Source organism: Empidonax traillii, unplaced genomic scaffold (genome assembly GCF_003031625.1).
Source record: "Empidonax traillii isolate 1590-97213 ecotype Southwest subspecies unplaced genomic scaffold, ASM303162v1 scaffold351:size1117198, whole genome shotgun sequence".
Taxonomy (NCBI): Eukaryota; Metazoa; Chordata; class Aves; order Passeriformes; family Tyrannidae; genus Empidonax; species Empidonax traillii.
The window spans coordinates 498794-518139 of NW_020955544.1; the positions used below are offsets into that span (position 1 = coordinate 498794).

Here is a 19346-nt window from a genome sequence, read left to right on the forward strand (position 1 = left end):
CATATTTGGCAAAACAAAGATGCATTTTTATGGGAAAACCTTGGCTTAGTTCTCACGCAGACTTTCGCTGATATACCGAGGAGAAAAGGCAGCCAGCTCACAGCAGCTCAGCTTTGGGATTATCTTTCTGAGGCAATTAGGCCTTCAGAAAGCTTTATATTTTTTGATAGTATCTAAGTACAAACTGATCATGGCTCCTATTTGCAACAGTGGCGCTGGTGACAGGGAAGGTGACAGGGAGTTTCTTTGCCCATTTATACCCTGATCTCCTGGATATTCCGAGCATTGAACCCCTGCCTGTTTCATGGTCTAAATGAGAAATTCAGCACCTAAATCCAGCTGGGTGTGAGGCATTAAATCTTTGGCAAAGCCCTGCAATAGCCAGGGACCCACAGCCAATGCTCCAAACCTCTGACAGCCCCAACTCTTCATCTGTCACAGACAAAGAAATGCTGCCAGCGCCAGTGAGGCTCAGAGATCCGTGTCACAGCATTTCCTGTGGCTTTAAAAAGCCCAGTTTGATACTGTAGAATAAGTAGTTCTATCCCTTCATTTTTTTCCCCAAGCAAGATGCTGGCTGGCTGAGCACATCCAGCATCAGGGACCCGGGCTGAGGTGCTGCTCATGGAAATGCCTATTCTTAGCCTTATCATTAGCATACAAATATTCCTTAATTGCCCAGTCATGAGGGATTACCTCAGGCCATAAATCACCTTCTCCTATTAATCTGAGTTTTTTTCTCCACTTGCATAAAATTAACTCCATCATGTAGTGGAATGCTGGGAATTTTAAAACACTGTTATCAATTAATATTAGTGCATTTTAATGCAATCGACCGACCATCACGTTATTATGTTTACAATTATTAGCTGTAAAAAACTGCTTTCAGGAGCAGTCACTTTAAATAAGGTGCAAATAAGATATGACAAGACTACCTAATGTCCTTTCATTTCAGTCCAGCTCCTGTATAAAATTAAAGTTTCAGTCCTGCAGGTAATAATGGCAATAATATTGACTTAATTTCCAATATGGGAGCAGCACTGTGGATTTCACAGGCTGGATGCTCCCAGTCATTCCTCAGGTAAAGAACCCAGATCTCAGTAACTAAACCTCCATTCTGAATGAACACTTACTTAGCACTTTATCCACTTAACAGCAAATAACTCTTATCCTCCGAATTCAAAGGTAAGCATGAGAAAAAAAATAGGAGCCTGAAAACAATCCAGATCTTCAATGGGTTTATTGTCTTTTTTAATAGTGTACATTAAATAACAGCACGCTGTCCCAGTCCTAACATTTGCCTGTGTGTCTGCAGCAATGTTAATGGTTTGTCTTTGAGGGAACTTGCATATAGCAAGAACTGGTGTTTTCTACCTTAATTTGGAAGACAGAGTGCAAGGGAACACGATGTTTTACAAGTTAACAGTTCATTTAGTCTGGGATTTTCAATAATTCCGCTGATTAGCACACTAATGAGGTAGAGGGAAAAGCAAGGTTCAGACATAAAAATGTGATGCAGCAGATTCAAGGTGATGACAAAGACATTATTTTCAGGAAAACAAGGACTCAAGGTACGCTTGCAGCAAGCAAGATGCTTAATAACTCCAAGCACTTCCTCATTTCCAGAAGACTCTGCTCTATACATCACTGTCTGACTTTTTAATGATGAAAATCAAGTGATGAGTTTGTTAAGAAACAAAGGGAGTGAAAAGCAGTTTTAATGAACAGCTCTGATTATTCTTTAAGCTTTCTCAGGAAGCTGACAATAAAGTAGTTTCAGATTTCTCAAAACTAAGGAAGATTTTGCTTGAGATGTGATATTTACATAATGATATTATAAACATGAATAAATAGTAGGTTCTCTTTCATATTATATACTAATGATGTTTCTAGCAGAAACTTAAAATATACAATAAGGAATTTACTTTCAGGTAGACACCAAAAGCAAGTTTCCATGTTTTCAGCTGGTGCAAATCAGAGCTACTCCACTGCTGTCCCTGAAGCTACACTATTTTACACCAGGATCTGGCCCAAAACTTTTATCCTTTAATAATTCAAGAGGACAGAAGTGATCAGAAGACCAAATTCTAACCAATTTGAGGGAGGAAGAATATCACAGGGTGCAAAAGGGTACACAATGTGTCTCACCTGTCCCCAATCTCCTGCTTTCCACTTCGGACATCTGCCCCCTCTGCATTTCTTTTGCACGTTGGGCTTAGCAAGGTGTTTGCAATACTCTTCTTCTACGTGTCTCCCTTCCTTTGACAAACAGTACACACTGCGGTGCTTTTGGCCCCTTCCACAGGAGACAGAACACTGTAAATATAAAGTAACAACAGATCAGCTTTCTCACAGGGCTGTCTACACAGTCATACAGGGGCCACGGTTATCCAGGGCATTTTCTTTCAACTGGACCAAAAAGCACTTTCCCAGGTCCCAGGCAGCCTACACAACGCTTGAGGTGGGGACAGAAGGGCAGCATTTATCCACTGGAAATGCTACCAGTTACACTTAATATTCCATGGTATTCTTGGTCAGAGCCCCCAAAAATGCCAATATCAAAACAAGAGAAAGCAGCTGACATTTCAGCAGGGCTAACAGGCTGGATTCCTGGCATTGCTCCAGTGGTTTCAAAGGAGCAGAGTCATCTTACAGGGATCAAGGCAGGAGCCCTCAGTATCTACTTAGAAGAACTTAAAAGGAACCATTTCCATTTACCTTGGTACAAAGGGATGTCAAATGTTGGTAAATCAGGAGGCTAAAGTGTGATACTGCACCTTCTCAGAGGGAAATAACTGCACAAAAGACAAGGCAGAAGAGGAAAGCGCAGCCTTTCCATGTCCTTGGTACTAAAGCTTGTGTAGACTGACTTTTTTTTTTTTTTTTTTACTAAACAGACCGAAACCAGGACATGCTCATCCTTAAGATTTATGCATTTTGAAAACAACTCAGAAGGTGGCAAGAAGGCAGAGCCTGCAGAATCAAAGCAAAAAGCAAACCAGCAGGTATGTTAGCTGTAAGCTTTGTAGTGAAGCAACTAATTTCAACCTCCCTCTGCAGGTTCACTGAACTTTTTCAAATGTGACCACTTCTGGCATGCAAACCCCAAGCAACTTCACTTTGATTTCAGATTAGTCTCCTCCAAAAGATTTAGGAATCAAAGGGGTCTGGAATCACGACAAGAATTTAATATGACAGTTTCGTGTAGAACAAGCCTCTTACTCAGCATGATGCACCCAGAGACTCAGCTTCAATTTCTTCATTACATGCTATGTCATAAGCATACTGGTTTAATCCTTGAGTGCAAACACACTGCTTTAACCATCTCTCCACATAAAATGTTCTGTTTTCTTTTCAAAATGGAGGAAACACACAGAGCCACTCCATCAGCATATTTCCCAAGAAACTTCTTACAGCTCAAGCTCTTCCCAGCTTCAAATACATTTGAAACCTAAAAAATTTATATGTGTAGCAGCTCTGGAAGATCCACTAGAATAGAAATTAGCACATACATTGACACCTGTGAATAATTTATATTACAGCCCTACTTACCACTCATTCAGCCCACAAAAAACCAGTGAGAGCAGTAACTTGCTCCTAAATGGAAAAGGTCAGACCAGCATGGACAGAAATGGATATAACTCCTAAAATCAGACATTGCTGCTTAAAAGCTTGTACAAACGATGCCCTGAAAAAGGTTGTTTTTCTCCTGCAAGAGTGTTACAGATTAAGGAAAGATCGCTGAGTTCCCTTGTGATCATTAGGGGTTAAGAGCCATGAATGCTGCTCCTCTGAGAGGCAGGGATGGCTGACTGAGTTCTCCAGAGCCCAGATCCAATTTCAAGATAGGCCAAAAAACCCAACAAGCAACATTCAATCTTGCACTGGGAAACAGAGGAAATGCTGTCCCTTGTAATAACATAAAACTTCCACGAGTTACCCATATCCATAAACTTCCCTTTTTTCTTTAGTATCAACAGAAATAAAAGATTGAGCTGATGTTATCTTATTTTTATAAGTCTTCAAATTTCATCTGAAGTCCATTTTTTTACTCTCTTCCCAGGCAGTGAATGCTAGTAAGAAGGAAATGTCAAATCTTACCAAACCCAGTTGTAAACTTCTAATACTTTCATGCATTTACCGTCCTTGGTCTAAACACCAACACTGATACTTAGGCAAAAATTCAAGTGTTACTCTGTAAGTGCTGTCCTTGCAGGTTAATGCCACTTTGCTGTGACAGCCAATGCTAAAGACTAAATTTACAGCCTTGATGCCTTGATCAGGACCCTGTCTTGCCCCACATCCCAACCTGGTACAGCCCAGAGCATTCCTTAATTTAAAGAATACACTGGATCCACTACTTATCCTAAAGGAAGACTAACCACACTGTGCAGCAATGCAAGCACATCTCTGGGGACCTGAAGCTGGTTGATAAGTATTTGATATCACAAGTAATAGGGTGCTAGTCATTTCCAAAATCATTATTCCCCATCTACAAAATGCTCAAGTGTGGCATGGAGCCTGATTCTGACATTTATCTTGTGATCCCATGATCAAACAAGTCTGCACGAACACCTTGGTGCACTCAGAGGCTGAGGCATAATTTACCTAATTTTGTTAATACTTAAATGTAATTCCCAAGATGCTGGAATTAATCATTTCTATGTCTGCCTTTAATATAAATCAAAGTTAGGCAGCTGTGCATTTTCAGATCTAAACCACCCGTTTGCTTTCATGCACATTTGAGTTATGATCTCATTTGCACTGACAGAAAAGAAAGGTTGGATAATCTAATGTAACAAGTATCAGAGACTGAAAATTCCTTTGCAAAGAGTCTACTTCATAACTGCCATCTAATTCGTCTCAGGTATTTTCAACTTTTATCTGGCACGTAGATTTTAAGCATATGTGAGCCAAATGCAAAGAATAATTTAATAGTGGGCTTCATCTCAGTGCCACATGAGTCACAGAAGTGCTACACCTAAATACCAGCATCAGTCTCATCTATTTGGGACTCTGGAGGAGCTTTTCGTTTCATTATCAGGACTCTTCATCACTGCAGATGCTGCTGCTGCATAAGGTATCCATCATTAGCAGTGCCATAGTGAGGTAAGCTTGGACCATAATTTCCCTAAAACATTTCACTAGAACAGACAAAATCACTCCCTTCATATTTCTCTTTCTTTTTCTTGATTCCTGGCCCTCACCCCCTATAGAAAATGCTTCCACGTGCAGGGGACAGACAGGTGGAATACCAGCCTCGTCCAAGGCTCTCTGCAGTCAACAGGAAAACTTCTACTAGATTTAAGCACCTCTGATGCAGCACTGAAGGTGTAGTCAGGTACTGTACTGATTTTTTTTCACTAAGCAGCTTCCCAGAGTCAAGGATCACATGCATTTGGACATACCCGTGGTCACCCACCTCTTCCTCCACCCCTGTGGGAAAACATTGCTCTGAAAGGCTGTTTGCAGCCTGTGATTGAGGTACGACAGCAAACAGCACTCCTGGGTGAACCTGGGAGGGCAGCCAGGCGTGGAGGAGGGTGTGAAAACAACACATTGTGGTGTTTCTATAAAAAAATCCACCAAAATGTTTGTGGAACATAAAATAACAGGGAAATACTATTTCAAAAAATCAGCTATAGCCATCACACTAAAACTCTACCAAACCTTCCTCCTATTATTATCTTTATTATCTCCTAAACCCACCACAGTCACACCTGGTACTTTCCGCGGAGAACATAAACAAAAGGACTTTCCTAAGAGCATTAGGATCAAAGCATTCAGCACAGATTTGAGGGGTTTATATTTATTGCATGATTAGTGTTGTTAACATGCCAAGAAACTAGAGATTGGCATGCTGCTGATTTTTTCAAATAAGTATACTGCCTAGTTTAAATAAATGAAAGAAAATAGTTTAAATAAATACGACAAAAATATTTCCCTATCAACTGTTTACATAAAGGTCAGAACACGATGCTAAATGTCTCCTGCAATGCCTTGCTCTGCTCCAGCACACAGAAAAGCTTGTGTTTTTGTTTCCACAAAAAATTTGTTTTCTGTTTCAGAGTTCAGGAATGTCGACGCTTACTCTGTTTTACCAAGTACGTGCAAATTGCTTTAAAACAACCCTTGCTGCACTTCCTACTCTGATCATTTGGAAGATGAGGGTACATCTTGTTCATTAAGACCTCTCTAAGATAGAAAAGCTGCTATTTGATTCACCGGGCTGGTAGCAGGAAAAAGACAGAGTATGTAGCCCAAAAAGCTCTTAAAAAATTTGTACAAAATTTCAGGCTGGTTGGGGCCACTTACTGAGCCTCTTGCAGGAGACCATGACCTGCTCTTCTGCACTGGGAGCTCATGCTGTGGCCATGCTATTGCCAGGCTGAGGGCTGGGAATGAGGTCAGTCCAGCACTGAAAGGACTCCACAGCCCTGGGCACAGATGAGAAAACCTTGGTGAGAAGAAAGAGGCAGCACAGAGCAATCAAGAACAAATGGACTGACTCTGCTTCTTGTAAGCTGTGCACTGAAGGGACAGCTCAACAGAGGGCAGAAAGGCATATCCCCAGCAAGGACCTGGGAACGCTCTCCCCCAGAAGTAAAAAGTTTCAGAAAATGCCGTCAGACCACTTTTCAGGCCCACCTTGCATCAGCCAACGCTTTGGGAGGTATTTGAGATAATGAATGCAAGCTGTGGTGATCACCAAATGAATTCGCAAAGATAGGTATGCTCCGATAGCTCACCAACAGCAGGTCTGGGGGCTGGGAAGAATTAAGACTAAAAATGGCTTTATCAGATTCTGCCAGGAGCAACTTCTTGGAGGAAATTAAAATCAATCCTTGTAGATTTAGATTTCCCCACATTAAGGATTATATGGAAAGCAAGCACTCATAAGTAAGCCATGGTTCATCCTTTCCAACAATCTAAGACAAAACATGTGCTGGCTGAGATAAAGCAGAAAAGGAACAAGCACCCTAGGATGTTTTACACCCCCTTTCCATGAGGGCTGTGCTCCTGGATGTCAGCAAACTTCTCCAACTATGAGCAGAGCCCAGCTATGCACCCTCATAGTTACCTTTCAGCATCATATTAGTCTTGTCAGCTCTTACTACAACTTACACTGCTGCTGTCAGATGCTGAAACCACTGCCCCATGACATCTGTAGTTCTGAAATCTCTTGAGCACAAAGGACATCAGCAGACACACCACCAAGGAAAGCCTGGACCCCTCCTCACCAGCTGAACCTTTACTACAAGTCTTAATATGCCTACACCTTTCTAGCAACAGAGGCATTGCGGCATCCAAACCAAATTAGCTTCACAGCAGCAACATATTTTAGCAGGTAACTCTCTTGGCTTCAGTGAGAGAAGCAACAGGCTGACAGCAAGGGTGCAGCACTTGATGTTTAGGAAATATTTATTGCTACTTTGAAGCCCTGTTCCTTCCACTGATCTGTTGTAGCGTGGTCTCACGCCTGGCTGCATCAGCACGGTGAGAACTCTGTGTCCATGGGGTGGGAACAAGTGTGCAGGGCGGGAATCACCCAACTTGGCTTTCCTGCCCTGACAAACTGTGGAGCCACACCTTAAAACACCCAAGAGCGTATGGTCATGATTTTAGCTGGTACATGGCCAGAAAATACATGGGATTTTTGTATATTTAAAAGGGAAGGGGGGGGGGGTCTCTACATTCAAAGGAGGGCACATGGACCAGAGAAGAACACACTAAAGCACCACACCTCAGTTTGAAGGAGGCTTTGGGAATGTTTAATCCATGCTGAACGCCCCAGAGAAATGGGATGACTAAAGAAAAAAAAAAAAAAGACATGAACATTAGGGATTTTGGAATGTGTAGTCAGAGTATGCTTGTAAGCATCGTCCAGAACCCCTGTGGAAGTGTCTTGAGGAGCTGCAGGACAGCCCTTGGTGTGCACAAGGGCAGGGTATGCCCCAGTTTCCCCGAGAATCACTCCTTGCCCCAGGCATGGGTGAGAGGGAACACCCAGGCTGGATGCCTATCCCTGCAGTGCACTCAGGGTCTCCATCCTCCACAGCCCTGTTCTTGGCTCTGAGCAGAGGCACAGAGCTTCCCAAGTGATTATCTGCAAAACGGAGACATGAAACAGTCCGCTAAATCTTCACCTTCCCACTGCCAAACTCAGCTGCAGGGACTGGTGCGTGACCTCGGATGATGTCTCTTAACACGTTAAAAAAAAAAAAAAAAAAAAAAAAAAAAAAAAGAAGAAAAAAGGGGTCCAACCTGATGTGTTGCTGCAGCAGAGGGAAGAGGCTGGAGTGCTTGGAGCCCATTCCTCCAGCACAGATTGCCCAGCAGAAAGGATGCTCTTGGCCTCTTTAACTCCTGCAAGATTTAAAGCCTTGAGCGCCAAAGTCAATACCATAATTTCCCCGAGCTGGGAAACCTCACGAGATATACGGGGAAAAAAGAGGTAACTGCAGCAGGAGGAGCCATGCATCTCCTCTTCTGCAGCATCCACCTAGTAAGTAGAACCTTCTCCCCCCGCCCTGTTGCTACACCATACACAAAGACTTCCATCAGGTATAGAAATCATCAGGGCTGTGAGCACACAGAGCTGCTCTAAAAGCTTCATCCCTGCCCTGCTCCACACTGTTTACCCTGGACAACAAAAAAGCCAAAAGCTCCCTTACTGGCACTGCAGGTCTCTCCAGGGAGGGAGGTGTTAGATGGCATTTCCTCAAATTAGGAGATGTGTGAGCTACTCAAGGACACCAGTATAATGCGATGTGGAAGGCACTGATGAAGCCTATTTTCCATGCTGTGGCGCTTTTAGGATAGTACCAATTGAAGCAGCAAGGCGCCTCGGCTAACTGACACTTCATATTTTTAGTGAACAGTTGTGTTATAATGCCATTTAGGTGTTCCATTCAGGAATAGGATTTCTCCACGTTGGATGGAGTGAAACACAAAGCAAAGAGCTCTCCAAGGATTGTTATCCCTATTTCACAGGTGTGCATCACACTGGGGGGGGTTGCAGGAGCATGAGGTTGCTGTTTGCTCCTGTCTTATAAAGAAATATCTTGGCTTAATGCACCAGGGATACTGTCAGCCTGCATACGGTCTTGGGCATCAGACAGATTTTCATCCATGCTGCTGGCTCACTCACCTCCCCTGTGAGCTAGTAAAATTAAAACATGAATAGAAAATTAGGTGCCTTTCGAACAGGACTGACTACATCATTTTTTCCCTTAATAACTGCCCAAATCAGACACAAGGAAAGTTAGAAACACAGTAAATCTCTTTGTGCTTGGTGTCCCCCGTTATTACACATCCTTGTTTCTAAATCCCTAGCATCTGAGCAACAACAATTATTGCAGTGAGGGGTATACAGCATGACTCTGGAAAATGGGCAGCACTGCACACAGATTTCTCAATGCCCAGCTCAGGGATCTGCCTTGAAGACGCTCAGCTTCACAGCTCATCTTTGAAAGAGCGTTACTGCTCCAAAGTGTCCCCTGCAGTCTAACACACACTGCGATTCCTGCACTCAGAGCCAGGGCTTTGGGAGGCAAATGTTCCCAGCAATTGCAATTTTACATATTTCTTTATTTCTCCTGTGTGTGAGCGTGTGCAGATGTGCAGGTAGAGGTCTGCAGGCTTTATGGAGCCAGCAGCCACAGTTGGGTCACCCTTGACATAGAGATCCAAGCCAGTCATTGCTGAACAGCAGCCCCACCGCTTGTTTGAGTTCAGGCCAGCCACGCACAGCCTAGAAAATGACCATTTAGCTGAGAAAACGTGTAAGAGGAGGTGTAAAAAGGCACAGAGGCACACTGAGTGCAGCAAAACAGCCACTGGACTTCTCTGGGAGGAGAGAAGCATTTTACAGTGTTAGGACAGAAGCATGGGTTGGACTATACATGGTAAGAAAGATCAGTAACTACTAGTGGAGTTACCTGCTCTGAGTGGGAATGTGCACTGAGGAACTTAGGCAAAAGATGCACCATCTGGGGGTGGAGGGAAGAGAAGATTTTCAAGAAAATAACCTTCCTGAGTCTGACCACTGGCCCAGCTCATGTCTATCCTGGCAGTAGCAACAGGAGAGGCTAATGAAGGAGAGCAGATGAGATTCTCTGCAGCTCATTTCCCAGCATTAAGTCAGTTAGAGAGGACACTGCTGCCCAGTCCTTTTACTTCTCCATCAGATTAAAAGACCCTGAATTTAGTCACCAGATCAGATGACGAGGGGTACAAGGGCCAATAGGTGCTTTCAGGAGAGGAGTTTGGATTGCAACAGCTGAGCTTAAAGTTGCAGGAAATCAGTCCTGTGAAGGGTGGATCCAGAAAATCACCACAGGGCTGGCTCAGTGTTAAGCACACGGTGTCCCAGGGTGGTCCCTCACCTGCAGGTTAGCAGACACGATTCCATGGTTGTTTTCCTGCTCATGGAGCATCAACACTTGCAAACAGGAGACAGAGAACTGATAGCAAAAGTACACCTATACAGTTCTTTTTTAAGGAGGTCAATGAAAGTATCAACGAAGGATGGTGAAGGCAGGCAAAAAATAAAAATGGAAAGAAAAATAAAAATGGGAGATTTTAGGCCAGCAAGAGAGGAATAAATTGATGTTCCTCTACCAGGCAGCTGTGTACCATTGGCTTCACCCACCTGGGACTGGGTTGGAGCCATGAGCTGTGGGTCTGAGCCTTAACAGGAACAGCAGGCACTGAGATGAGGAAAGAGATGCATGAGTCTCAGAGGAGCAAAAGCCAAACACTTCACACAAAAACCCCAACTGCATTTACCCTCTGGAACAAGCTCTGAGAAGGGCACAAGGCAGCAAATTGGTGAATTCCCAGTTATGGCCCAGGGATGTTCAGTTTTGGAGGTTGGCTGAAGCTGGGAACTGGTGGTGGGATGCTCTGGATGAGTGTCACATTGCAGGGAGTACTGGAAAGGGTCTGGTTTGCTCTTATAAACAAAAACTAGAGAGGGCTGCACTGTCCAAGGCCTATTTTTGACCAGGGAACCAAAGCAGACAACTTCTTGCCTTTCATCAGCACAGTGAACCGGCAGTCCCTGGAGTCAGTCAGTCTGCGAGATCCTAGAGGGAGGCAGCCAGGAACCCAAGGGGGACAACAGCCTTGGTGGGCCAGCCTAAGCACACAGTAAACAGCTCTGAGACAGAGACAGCTTCAGACAGATGTCTGGGGATGTCCATGGGCTACCAACCTCTCATTTTGGTCAGGATCAGCTTTATTAAATCTGTTTCTACTTGCTTTCTGAAGACACGCAAGTCACCCACTGCATCCCTCTGCCTGGGTTATGGGTGCTGGGGCTCTATGTGCAGCCTTCCTCTGCTGCAGAAACATTTGTCCTTCCCCCACAGGCTCCCAGGGTAGGACTGTTTTTATTAGTTTTCTGATAATACCTGGCACTACAGGGAAATACTGACTTGCTGTTGCAGTCTTGGAGCCCGAACCTTCATCGTATGAATGAAGGACAGAAAAACCAATATGAATCACTGAGTGACTGGAGAGTTTAGTGTGCCTATCACTTCATTTTCAAGGATGGCTTTGTTATTGCAAAACATGTGTAAAGAATCACACAGCAGCTCAGTAGTGCTGCTGTCACAGCAAATTCATTTTCTGCAGAAGAGAGGAAGAGAACAGCAGAGTTATATACACTTGCAACCAAATCTGTCCCTGGTTATCACTTCTGTCTTAGCAAGAGCTGACATCCTGCCTGCTAAGAACATTATCAGAATAACAACACAGAGGATATTGCTGTTGAACAGCCTATTTTCAGCCAGCTGCATGGGGAAGGCCTTTTGTAAACAACGTGTTTGGGCGCTGATGGAATTAAACACAAATAACCTGAAGTTTCCACTGACACCAATGTTAAGATTAAAATCCCTGAGTGCCAGCTGCCTGACACAGATGTTGGCCAGGCAGTTCTCCTACCTCCCACCCAGATCAGAGCCCCTTTGCTGCTACCATGTCTCTGAGTGCAGCCTAAGAGCCCTGCAAAGCCATCAATGCCACCAGCTTGCTGCCAAGGGGATACAGCAGTGCTGTCCTAGCCCAAACCTGAACTGACATCCACAACAGAGTTTGGAGCTCAGTCAGCTAATATTCTAATTATTTTACACTAAGCTTCCAATTCTTCATTAGAGCAAAAGGCCCTCAAAGGCTATGATACCAGCACCTCTGCCTGTGGGAGAAGCTGGGAAGGACACACTGCTGTTCTGCGTGCACAAAGAGCCACACAACCACTGCATCAGCAGCTCAAACTTTAGATACCCAAGAGCGACAAGTACTTGACAAATCAGACTACTTTTAAAATTATAATACTTTTTAGGAAAAAAACAATCTAAAATCCCACCCACCTGATTTACACAGTTCAAAGTCAAATGATCACTGTCCCAGCACGGCGAAGCCCAAATGAGTCACCCAGCTGAACCAGGGTGCTGTGAGATATAATTGTTTTATCGTATCTATGCCCATTTCCTAACTCAGAAAGAATGGGAAACCCACACCAAATTAATTCAGCATTAATCATTAATTGTATCAGGATACAGTTGGATATTAAAGTAAACTCAGAATTTCAGAGATTACTGCAAGGAGTAAATCTGCTCCAAGAGAAGTGTTTTAAGTGAGGTTATGGGTATATTTTACATATGTGACATATATATGGGTATATATATATATATATATATATAAAACCAGACTTGGGGTTTAAGTGAAGCAATGGTCAACTCCCTCTGTGAACATCTCCCTCATTCTGGAGAACATGGCAAGATTTCCTCTTGGTATTTGAGAGCATGTATGGAGATTTGCATTCATAAGGGATTCAGAGGAGAAAAAACACTCTCTGTTCTGGTGACAATCTGTGCATGTTTTCTAAAGCAAGGTTTTAATAAAAAGGTCAGTTCTATCACATGGTGTACAATTCTGTAGTGTGTAAATACATGTTCTTAAATAAGCAAGGAAATAAAAGTGTCACCTCCTCTTAGTCCTCTTTGAAGATACATTATAATGACATCTCACCACTCTCCTGTTATAAAATCATCATTTAAACACACAGTCTGGTTATCCATTTAATTATCTCTTCCAAACCCGGATTTAGCCAGCCAGATAAAAATTACTTGTTTACTTTATAAAATCCCAGTGGAATTCTGCCCAAGGACTGTGGGTCGGACTCTTCAGACTCTCTCTGCTTTAATTTGTATGTATTTTATAGTACTAATTTCACTGAAACTTGAGTAAAGCTAAGCCAGTCAGATGCTTGTGAGAAATTAGTTATCCAAACTTCGTAATTCATACTTTCAACTGTGTTTAATTGTTGAAAATAACAATTTCTGTTGGAGAACAAAGCAAGTAAAAGAAAAGCCAGTAAAAAATGGAACGTTGCAGTACCATTTGAGAAAATTTAGCAAAAGTTACCAAAACTAAGTATATGATCCTAATTTAGCAAAAGACTCAAGAAATCATTATACAAATTCATTGTTCATTACATTCTACTTGTCTTTAATTTTCACTGTTCAACATTAACATTAGACATTGTAAAGGTATGCAATATTTATATAAAATTAAATAACAATATTGGAAAAATAAATACACTTTTACATAAATACATAAATCCATACTGCTGAAAAGTTTCAGCTAATACTATACTCTTGTTTCAAAAGTGACCAAGAAAATATGGTAGTGACACTCCATCTCAACAGATGAAGTATGTACAGCTACAGAATGATGTTTGCAACCAATGACAGAGCTAAAGCAAATCCAGGTGACACCACACTAAAGGAAAAAAATGTGGCCATTACTACCTACAGTAGTAGCACGAGGTAGACATACACATGGAGTGTTCTGCTGGAGGGACACGAAGACCTGTGGACCCCATAGATGCTTCTCAGTCTTCAGGCAGCTCTGGGGTCCCCTAGGTCAGAGCCCAAGGACACCTCGGTAAATAAGACTGGAAAATCAAGTCACTTTGTGGCAGCGATTGGGGCTCAGCCCTGCAGCCCCTTCCCCTGTGGAGGCCCAGGGCTATGAGCCCTTTGGGTGGCTGGGAAGAGGTGCCACAGGCAGGACAGCATGTCCCTGCCCTCCACCTGTCTGCCTGACACCTCACCCGCTCCCAGGAGAGCAAGCAAGGACAACCCACCGAGGTTAATACGACTATGTCAAGAGAAATTTTTCCTGGGTGAAAAGTAGACAACTCAAAACCAAACCAGAGGACTGCACCCTGCCTTTCCAACAGCGAGGAGCAGGCACAGACCTGGAGCCCGCTCCTGAAACAGCTGTGAAGAGGCTGAGTGACACCAGAATGCCACACAACTCTGCCCACACCTTTGGTTCTTGCAAATGGTCCAGCACGGGTGGCCAAGGCTGGCAGCACCTCCCAGCTGGTAAATCCTGCAGGGCAGCCAGTGCACAGGTAGCCAGCTCTGCTTACCTCCCCTCGCTCCTCGTTAGCACCAGCCAGATCGGCGGACAAGGGACACATTTTAGCACCTCAAATGAAATATTTCATAGCACGCTTGCTTGTACTGGTGAAGCACCGGATAAACACCAGTTCAGCAGTTTTATGGCTATTGCAGAACTCACTGAGGTATGGTAAAAATATAGAGGAGTGCTACTGAGGCATCCACATCACTGAAAGCACCCGCAGAATGAGAGGTGGTTTTGGCAAGATGACTTTTCAAACTGTGACAATTAAGGAATTCCAATACATTACAAACAAGCCTCTTTTTGATTTTCCTATAAAGTGCTTTTGAGTCAGATTATTTTTTTTTTTAAACGTCTTCAAATGTTTTTGTAACAAAATACACAATAAAGATTGACACTTGTTTAAAGGCCACTCCAGAACAGACAGGTCTGTGGTTTCCAGCGCTCCAGAAGCACCCCAGATGGCACTTGCCTTGGTGCAGGGCTCAGAGCAGGGAATGCTGCTCTGGGCAGGGAGAATTTCAAAGCTGTGGCACCCAAAATAGCACCTCAACCCTGCAGTTCAGGGCTGCTCTGCCCTCACAAGAGCATCTCTGTAGCAGAGTCCTCCAGCAGCAAAGGAGCAGTGTAAGACACCTCTGCTCCAAACACTATTTTGTTATTGGAAAACTCCAAGGGTTTTAAGCCTTCTAGCACCTTGCTGATCCTTTGTTGACTTAATGATAGAGCAGCAGCTGGAGATCAGGCTAGACAATCACTCTCCAGAACCAGAGAGATGCACAAGGATAGCTTAGAGGTGCCTTTGCACACTTTGTACATCACACTCATATTATATACACAGGAACAGAAAATAGAGCATGGGTGTGAATGCACACGTTTCTATATAGGTCTACGTGTGGGCAGGTAGGGACATGCACACACATATCTGTACACACTTGCACATGATTGGGAATTGATGCAATTTAGTACATTCTACCCAGTCATCTTGCTTTTGGCAGAGAACATGCGACTGGTAAACCAGTAGGTGCACAGTGCAGTATTACCATTAAAGAGCAGAACAATTTAACTTCAATGGCAATGTGCTGCTTGAATGCCAGGTTTAAATTCATATGCAAAGAACTCAGTCAGAACCAAGATTCACAATGCACAGCGCTCGCACAGTGTAATAAAATGGACAAAGGTGGCTACTTAGCAGAAAGTGCCTTTTAAATTAAAAGACTTGAGCTCCTCTAATGTAAGCCCTTCCTGAACAGGTGTTATTCTGAATATATTGTCAATAATCCTCTTTAAGTGCAGTTTTAAGACATGAAGCATTAGCACCTTGGTTCGAAGCAAATTAAATCTGTTGTTACGGGACATCCACAAAAGGGTTCACAAAGAGAAAGAGTTTATGGTCGTACCGAGCTCCAAGGACCAGCGCTCCAGGCAGCATCTCTAGGACAGTCCTGCACATTGCACTGCTCTCTGTCCGGTGGCTTGTCAAGGATTTCACAGCTCAGATCCGTAAACCTTTCTCCGTTGGGGCGCTGGCACACCACCAGCCGCGTTCTTGTCCCTCCCCCGCATGGCTTCGTGCACTGGAAGTCAGCAGAGGACAGAGCAGTCACCGTCGGGGCAGCAAAAATACTGCTGACCGCCTGCTTGGAGCACTGGCACCTCAGAAGACCCAATGGTTGTTTCTGTTCCCAACCAACCCACTCCAGCCAAATCCCCCCCGCCAAATGCTTTGTGAGACTCAGAAGGGGCATCAGCTGCTTCAGCTTCTCTCTTCCTGAAGCTGTTCACGCTGCTCCACCGCGATCCTGCCAGACCCAATATGACACTGGAGGCTTAAATCTCCAATTGCTCATCTCAGATGAATTTTCAGAAGGGAGCAGTGTTTTTATTAAAAAAAGAGGCCTTATGTTAAACTTGGCTTTTCTTAAAAAAATTAAAAAAAAGCTCCATTTTTGTAGAATTTGCTTTTGCTCGGGAAGAAAATTTTCCCATGACAAATGGAAAGGAGAACAACACCAAGCAGTTGCTAGGGCTTGCTCATTTATCAGAGGCTGCCTTTCAAGTTCCAATCTTTCTAATAAATGTCACCACAATATCCCTCTCTTCTCCCATTTTTCAGCCACCCGCTAATGAAAGTCATCCCTTGCGCTGGGAGCTCAGGATGGATGGAGCACTCACCTCTCCCCAGTTGCCATAAGCCCACTGAGGACAGGGGCCAGATTCGCACGATCTCTGCTCCATGGGTTTGCTTTTCTCATCGCAGTTATTTGCGGTATATCCGTTTTCATCCTGGCACACCACGACCCGCCGCTGGAACCCCCCCGCACACGTGCTAGAGCACTGGAAGACACAATTGCCCACAGCTTCGTTGAGTCCAGGAATAAGTTTGCATTCCCAGCTCCTTCCCAGTGCCTTTGCACCGTGGGAATGCACTGCTAGAAATTTAATACAGCTAACAGGCATAACTGAACTTCAAACCCCAGCTATTATTAATAGCAGCGCAATGACTTAGGTGCTGACTAAGCAAAGAAAGTAAATACCAGCCTTAGTTTTAAGCAGGTGAGTAATCCCCACTGACTTTAATGCAGTGTTTGACATCCCATTTGTGCTTAATTCTCTTTAGGGACTTGCATGCTAAAGCACTGCGTACTGGTTGGAGTGAGAGGAGCTGGCATTGAGGCTCCGCTGTGTTTTGGCAACAACTCTGCACAGCTGTAAACATCCCAGGAGACAGCCAAGAAGCAGAGCTTGGCCTTTGCCTCATGGAAAATGATGCTTTCAGTTTTCTGCCTAGAAAGCCTCAGAGATATGAGGTGTGAGAGGCTGAGAGCTGAAGCCTGAGCGCTACTGCAACACTTGCTTCTGTGAGCAGAGAACGGGGAGAAGGGTCCCTCTTTTCCCGGCACGGTGACTATAAGGAAAGACCAGACTAGTCTAGAAAGAAAACCAAAACCAAACAGCAAAACCCAGCAGTAAGAAAACCGGGGCACTTACTGCACCCCAGGGGCCAATCCTCCACTGGTTGCCTCCTGGTATATGAGCTCGGTTTCGGTTCGGGCTGCCCCCGGGGTGCAGTTTCAGGCGATGATCCGGATAGAGGAAAGGGTGGATGGGCCTGCCGTAGTCATGGCTGTTTGGATGACAAGGAGACATGGAGCAGTCTTGCTCGGTGGCAGGGAGGTCGTCTGGGTCACACTCACTCCTATCCACCAGCTGGTCACTGTAATTGACGCAGATCACTTGTCGCGTTGCCTTACCTTGACCACAAGTCACCGAGCACTGCGTTACAGTGGGAAAAGGAGACAGTCACATTTCCAGCTTTGCAAACCAGAAAGACAGCTATTGCTAACAACAATCAGCAGAAAACCTTAATGTCCTCACTTATAAAAGGGCAAGTGTGACAGATTAATGAAGCACATTTCCAGCAGTGAGGTCTATAAGGCTGTCCTGCAAGAGACAGCGTGATGCTTACAGAGCTCCACTCCAAGGCTTTCCACTGCCCACATGGTGTCACGGTACACATTTCTGTAGCTGATGGCTTTGGAAGGTGAAAACAAGCTGCCTCATCGGCCACGGAGCCCTGGTCATCCCGACAGCTGACGTATCTCATCCGGGTACCCTTCCCACACGTTGCAGAGCACTAGGGAAGAGCAACAAGCACTCTGCTAGGCTGTTTCCTGATACACATTCCAAGGACTTTGGAATGAAAAGTTGCTTAAATACACTTTAAAAAAAAAAATCATATTGTCTACTGTAAAATAATCCCGAATGTATTATAACACATGCTTACCGGTGTCCAGGATCCAAATCTCCACTGTGTCCTGTGAATGCCTGATATGGATCTCTTGGCTTCGGGACTATTTGGATGGGGAGGACATACAGCTATTTCACAGTCCTGTGCAGGAAATACATGAGGGAAAAGTGGGAAATAAAGAATTTGCAGATGTTTTGCTTAAACCACCTCCTCTTCAATGTAATTATGAACAACACGCAACATCTTGAAACTCTGGGACCTGCATGCCTGTGTGGAGGGAGGCTTCCTCCTTGCATCCTCTTGGTGAATCAGCAAAACTTGGTATCAAAATCCCAAGGCCTTCATATGCAGAACCCTCCGTAGACTTTTGACTTATTAGGAATGCTACAACAGGGATCCCCATAACCATGTGCCATCTCAACGCATTAAAACCAGATGTTTTTGAGGCAAAAGATGAAAGTTCATTAAGAGTTCTGGTATGAACACACATCTGCAAATCAGCAACTTTATCTCCCTTCAAAGCTCCCTTCCTTCAGCACGAGACCTGCAGCCCACACAATAAAGGTTATGCTGCTGATTGCAGCCCTTTGATTCCCTGCAGCCCACCAGACTGCCTATATCCATGTGCTGATCTTCACCACACACCAAGCACGTGAGGCTTTGGGGACAGGCATGTCATTTTGCTCAGTCCTGGTACAGCGCCTCACAGGAGGGCTCTGGTCCTGTCTGGACCTCCTGGGAGGTCTGGCGACAGAAATGATGGATAGCCATGACTTTACTCCATGAGTAGTGCTTGCCAAAAAGGAAATTAATACTGATTGTCCCCGCGAGGGAGAGCGCGGCTCCTGACAAACGGCATACATGATTTCTGGGATTTCACTGACACTGGAGACATGCATGCCAAATGATGGCTGATGACAAGTGGGTTTGTTACCCCTTGATTGCAGTGCAATTGTTCTCCATACATGGGAAACACAGCCCTTTCCCAAATATTGTGGCCTCAGTTAAACTCTGCGAGGTCATGCAGGACTGAAGCTGGGCAGGGCATCAGTACTATGACTCTCCTGTGACAGATAGATGGTAATGTTCTGTTTTATTCAACTCCTTAAGACACCTTGGACACATTCTCTGCTTGAAAGGGGAATTCATATGTTTG

At 44.3% G+C, this 19346-nt stretch overlaps 1 protein-coding gene across 5 annotated transcripts in view; it reads right to left on the reverse strand.

Annotated features, from left to right (window-relative positions):
- ADAMTS9 (ADAM metallopeptidase with thrombospondin type 1 motif 9) overlaps positions 1-19346 on the reverse strand; it is an 84966-nt gene that overhangs the window by 19716 nt on the left and 45904 nt on the right. For all 5 annotated transcript variants that reach the window (XR_003572185.1, XM_027892417.1, XM_027892420.1 and 2 more), the window contains 6 exons: positions 18227-18331; positions 17909-18076; positions 17431-17715; positions 16615-16776; positions 15840-16016; positions 2149-2316 (listed from right to left, as the gene is read on the reverse strand). Coding sequence is in view for 4 of the 5 variants with exons in the window: in XM_027892417.1 (XP_027748218.1) it covers positions 2149-2316; positions 15840-16016; positions 16615-16776; positions 17431-17715; positions 17909-18076; positions 18227-18331 (1065 nt within the window). In the remaining variant the exon portion in view is untranslated. The remainder of the gene's footprint in view (positions 1-2148; positions 2317-15839; positions 16017-16614; positions 16777-17430; positions 17716-17908; positions 18077-18226; positions 18332-19346) is intronic.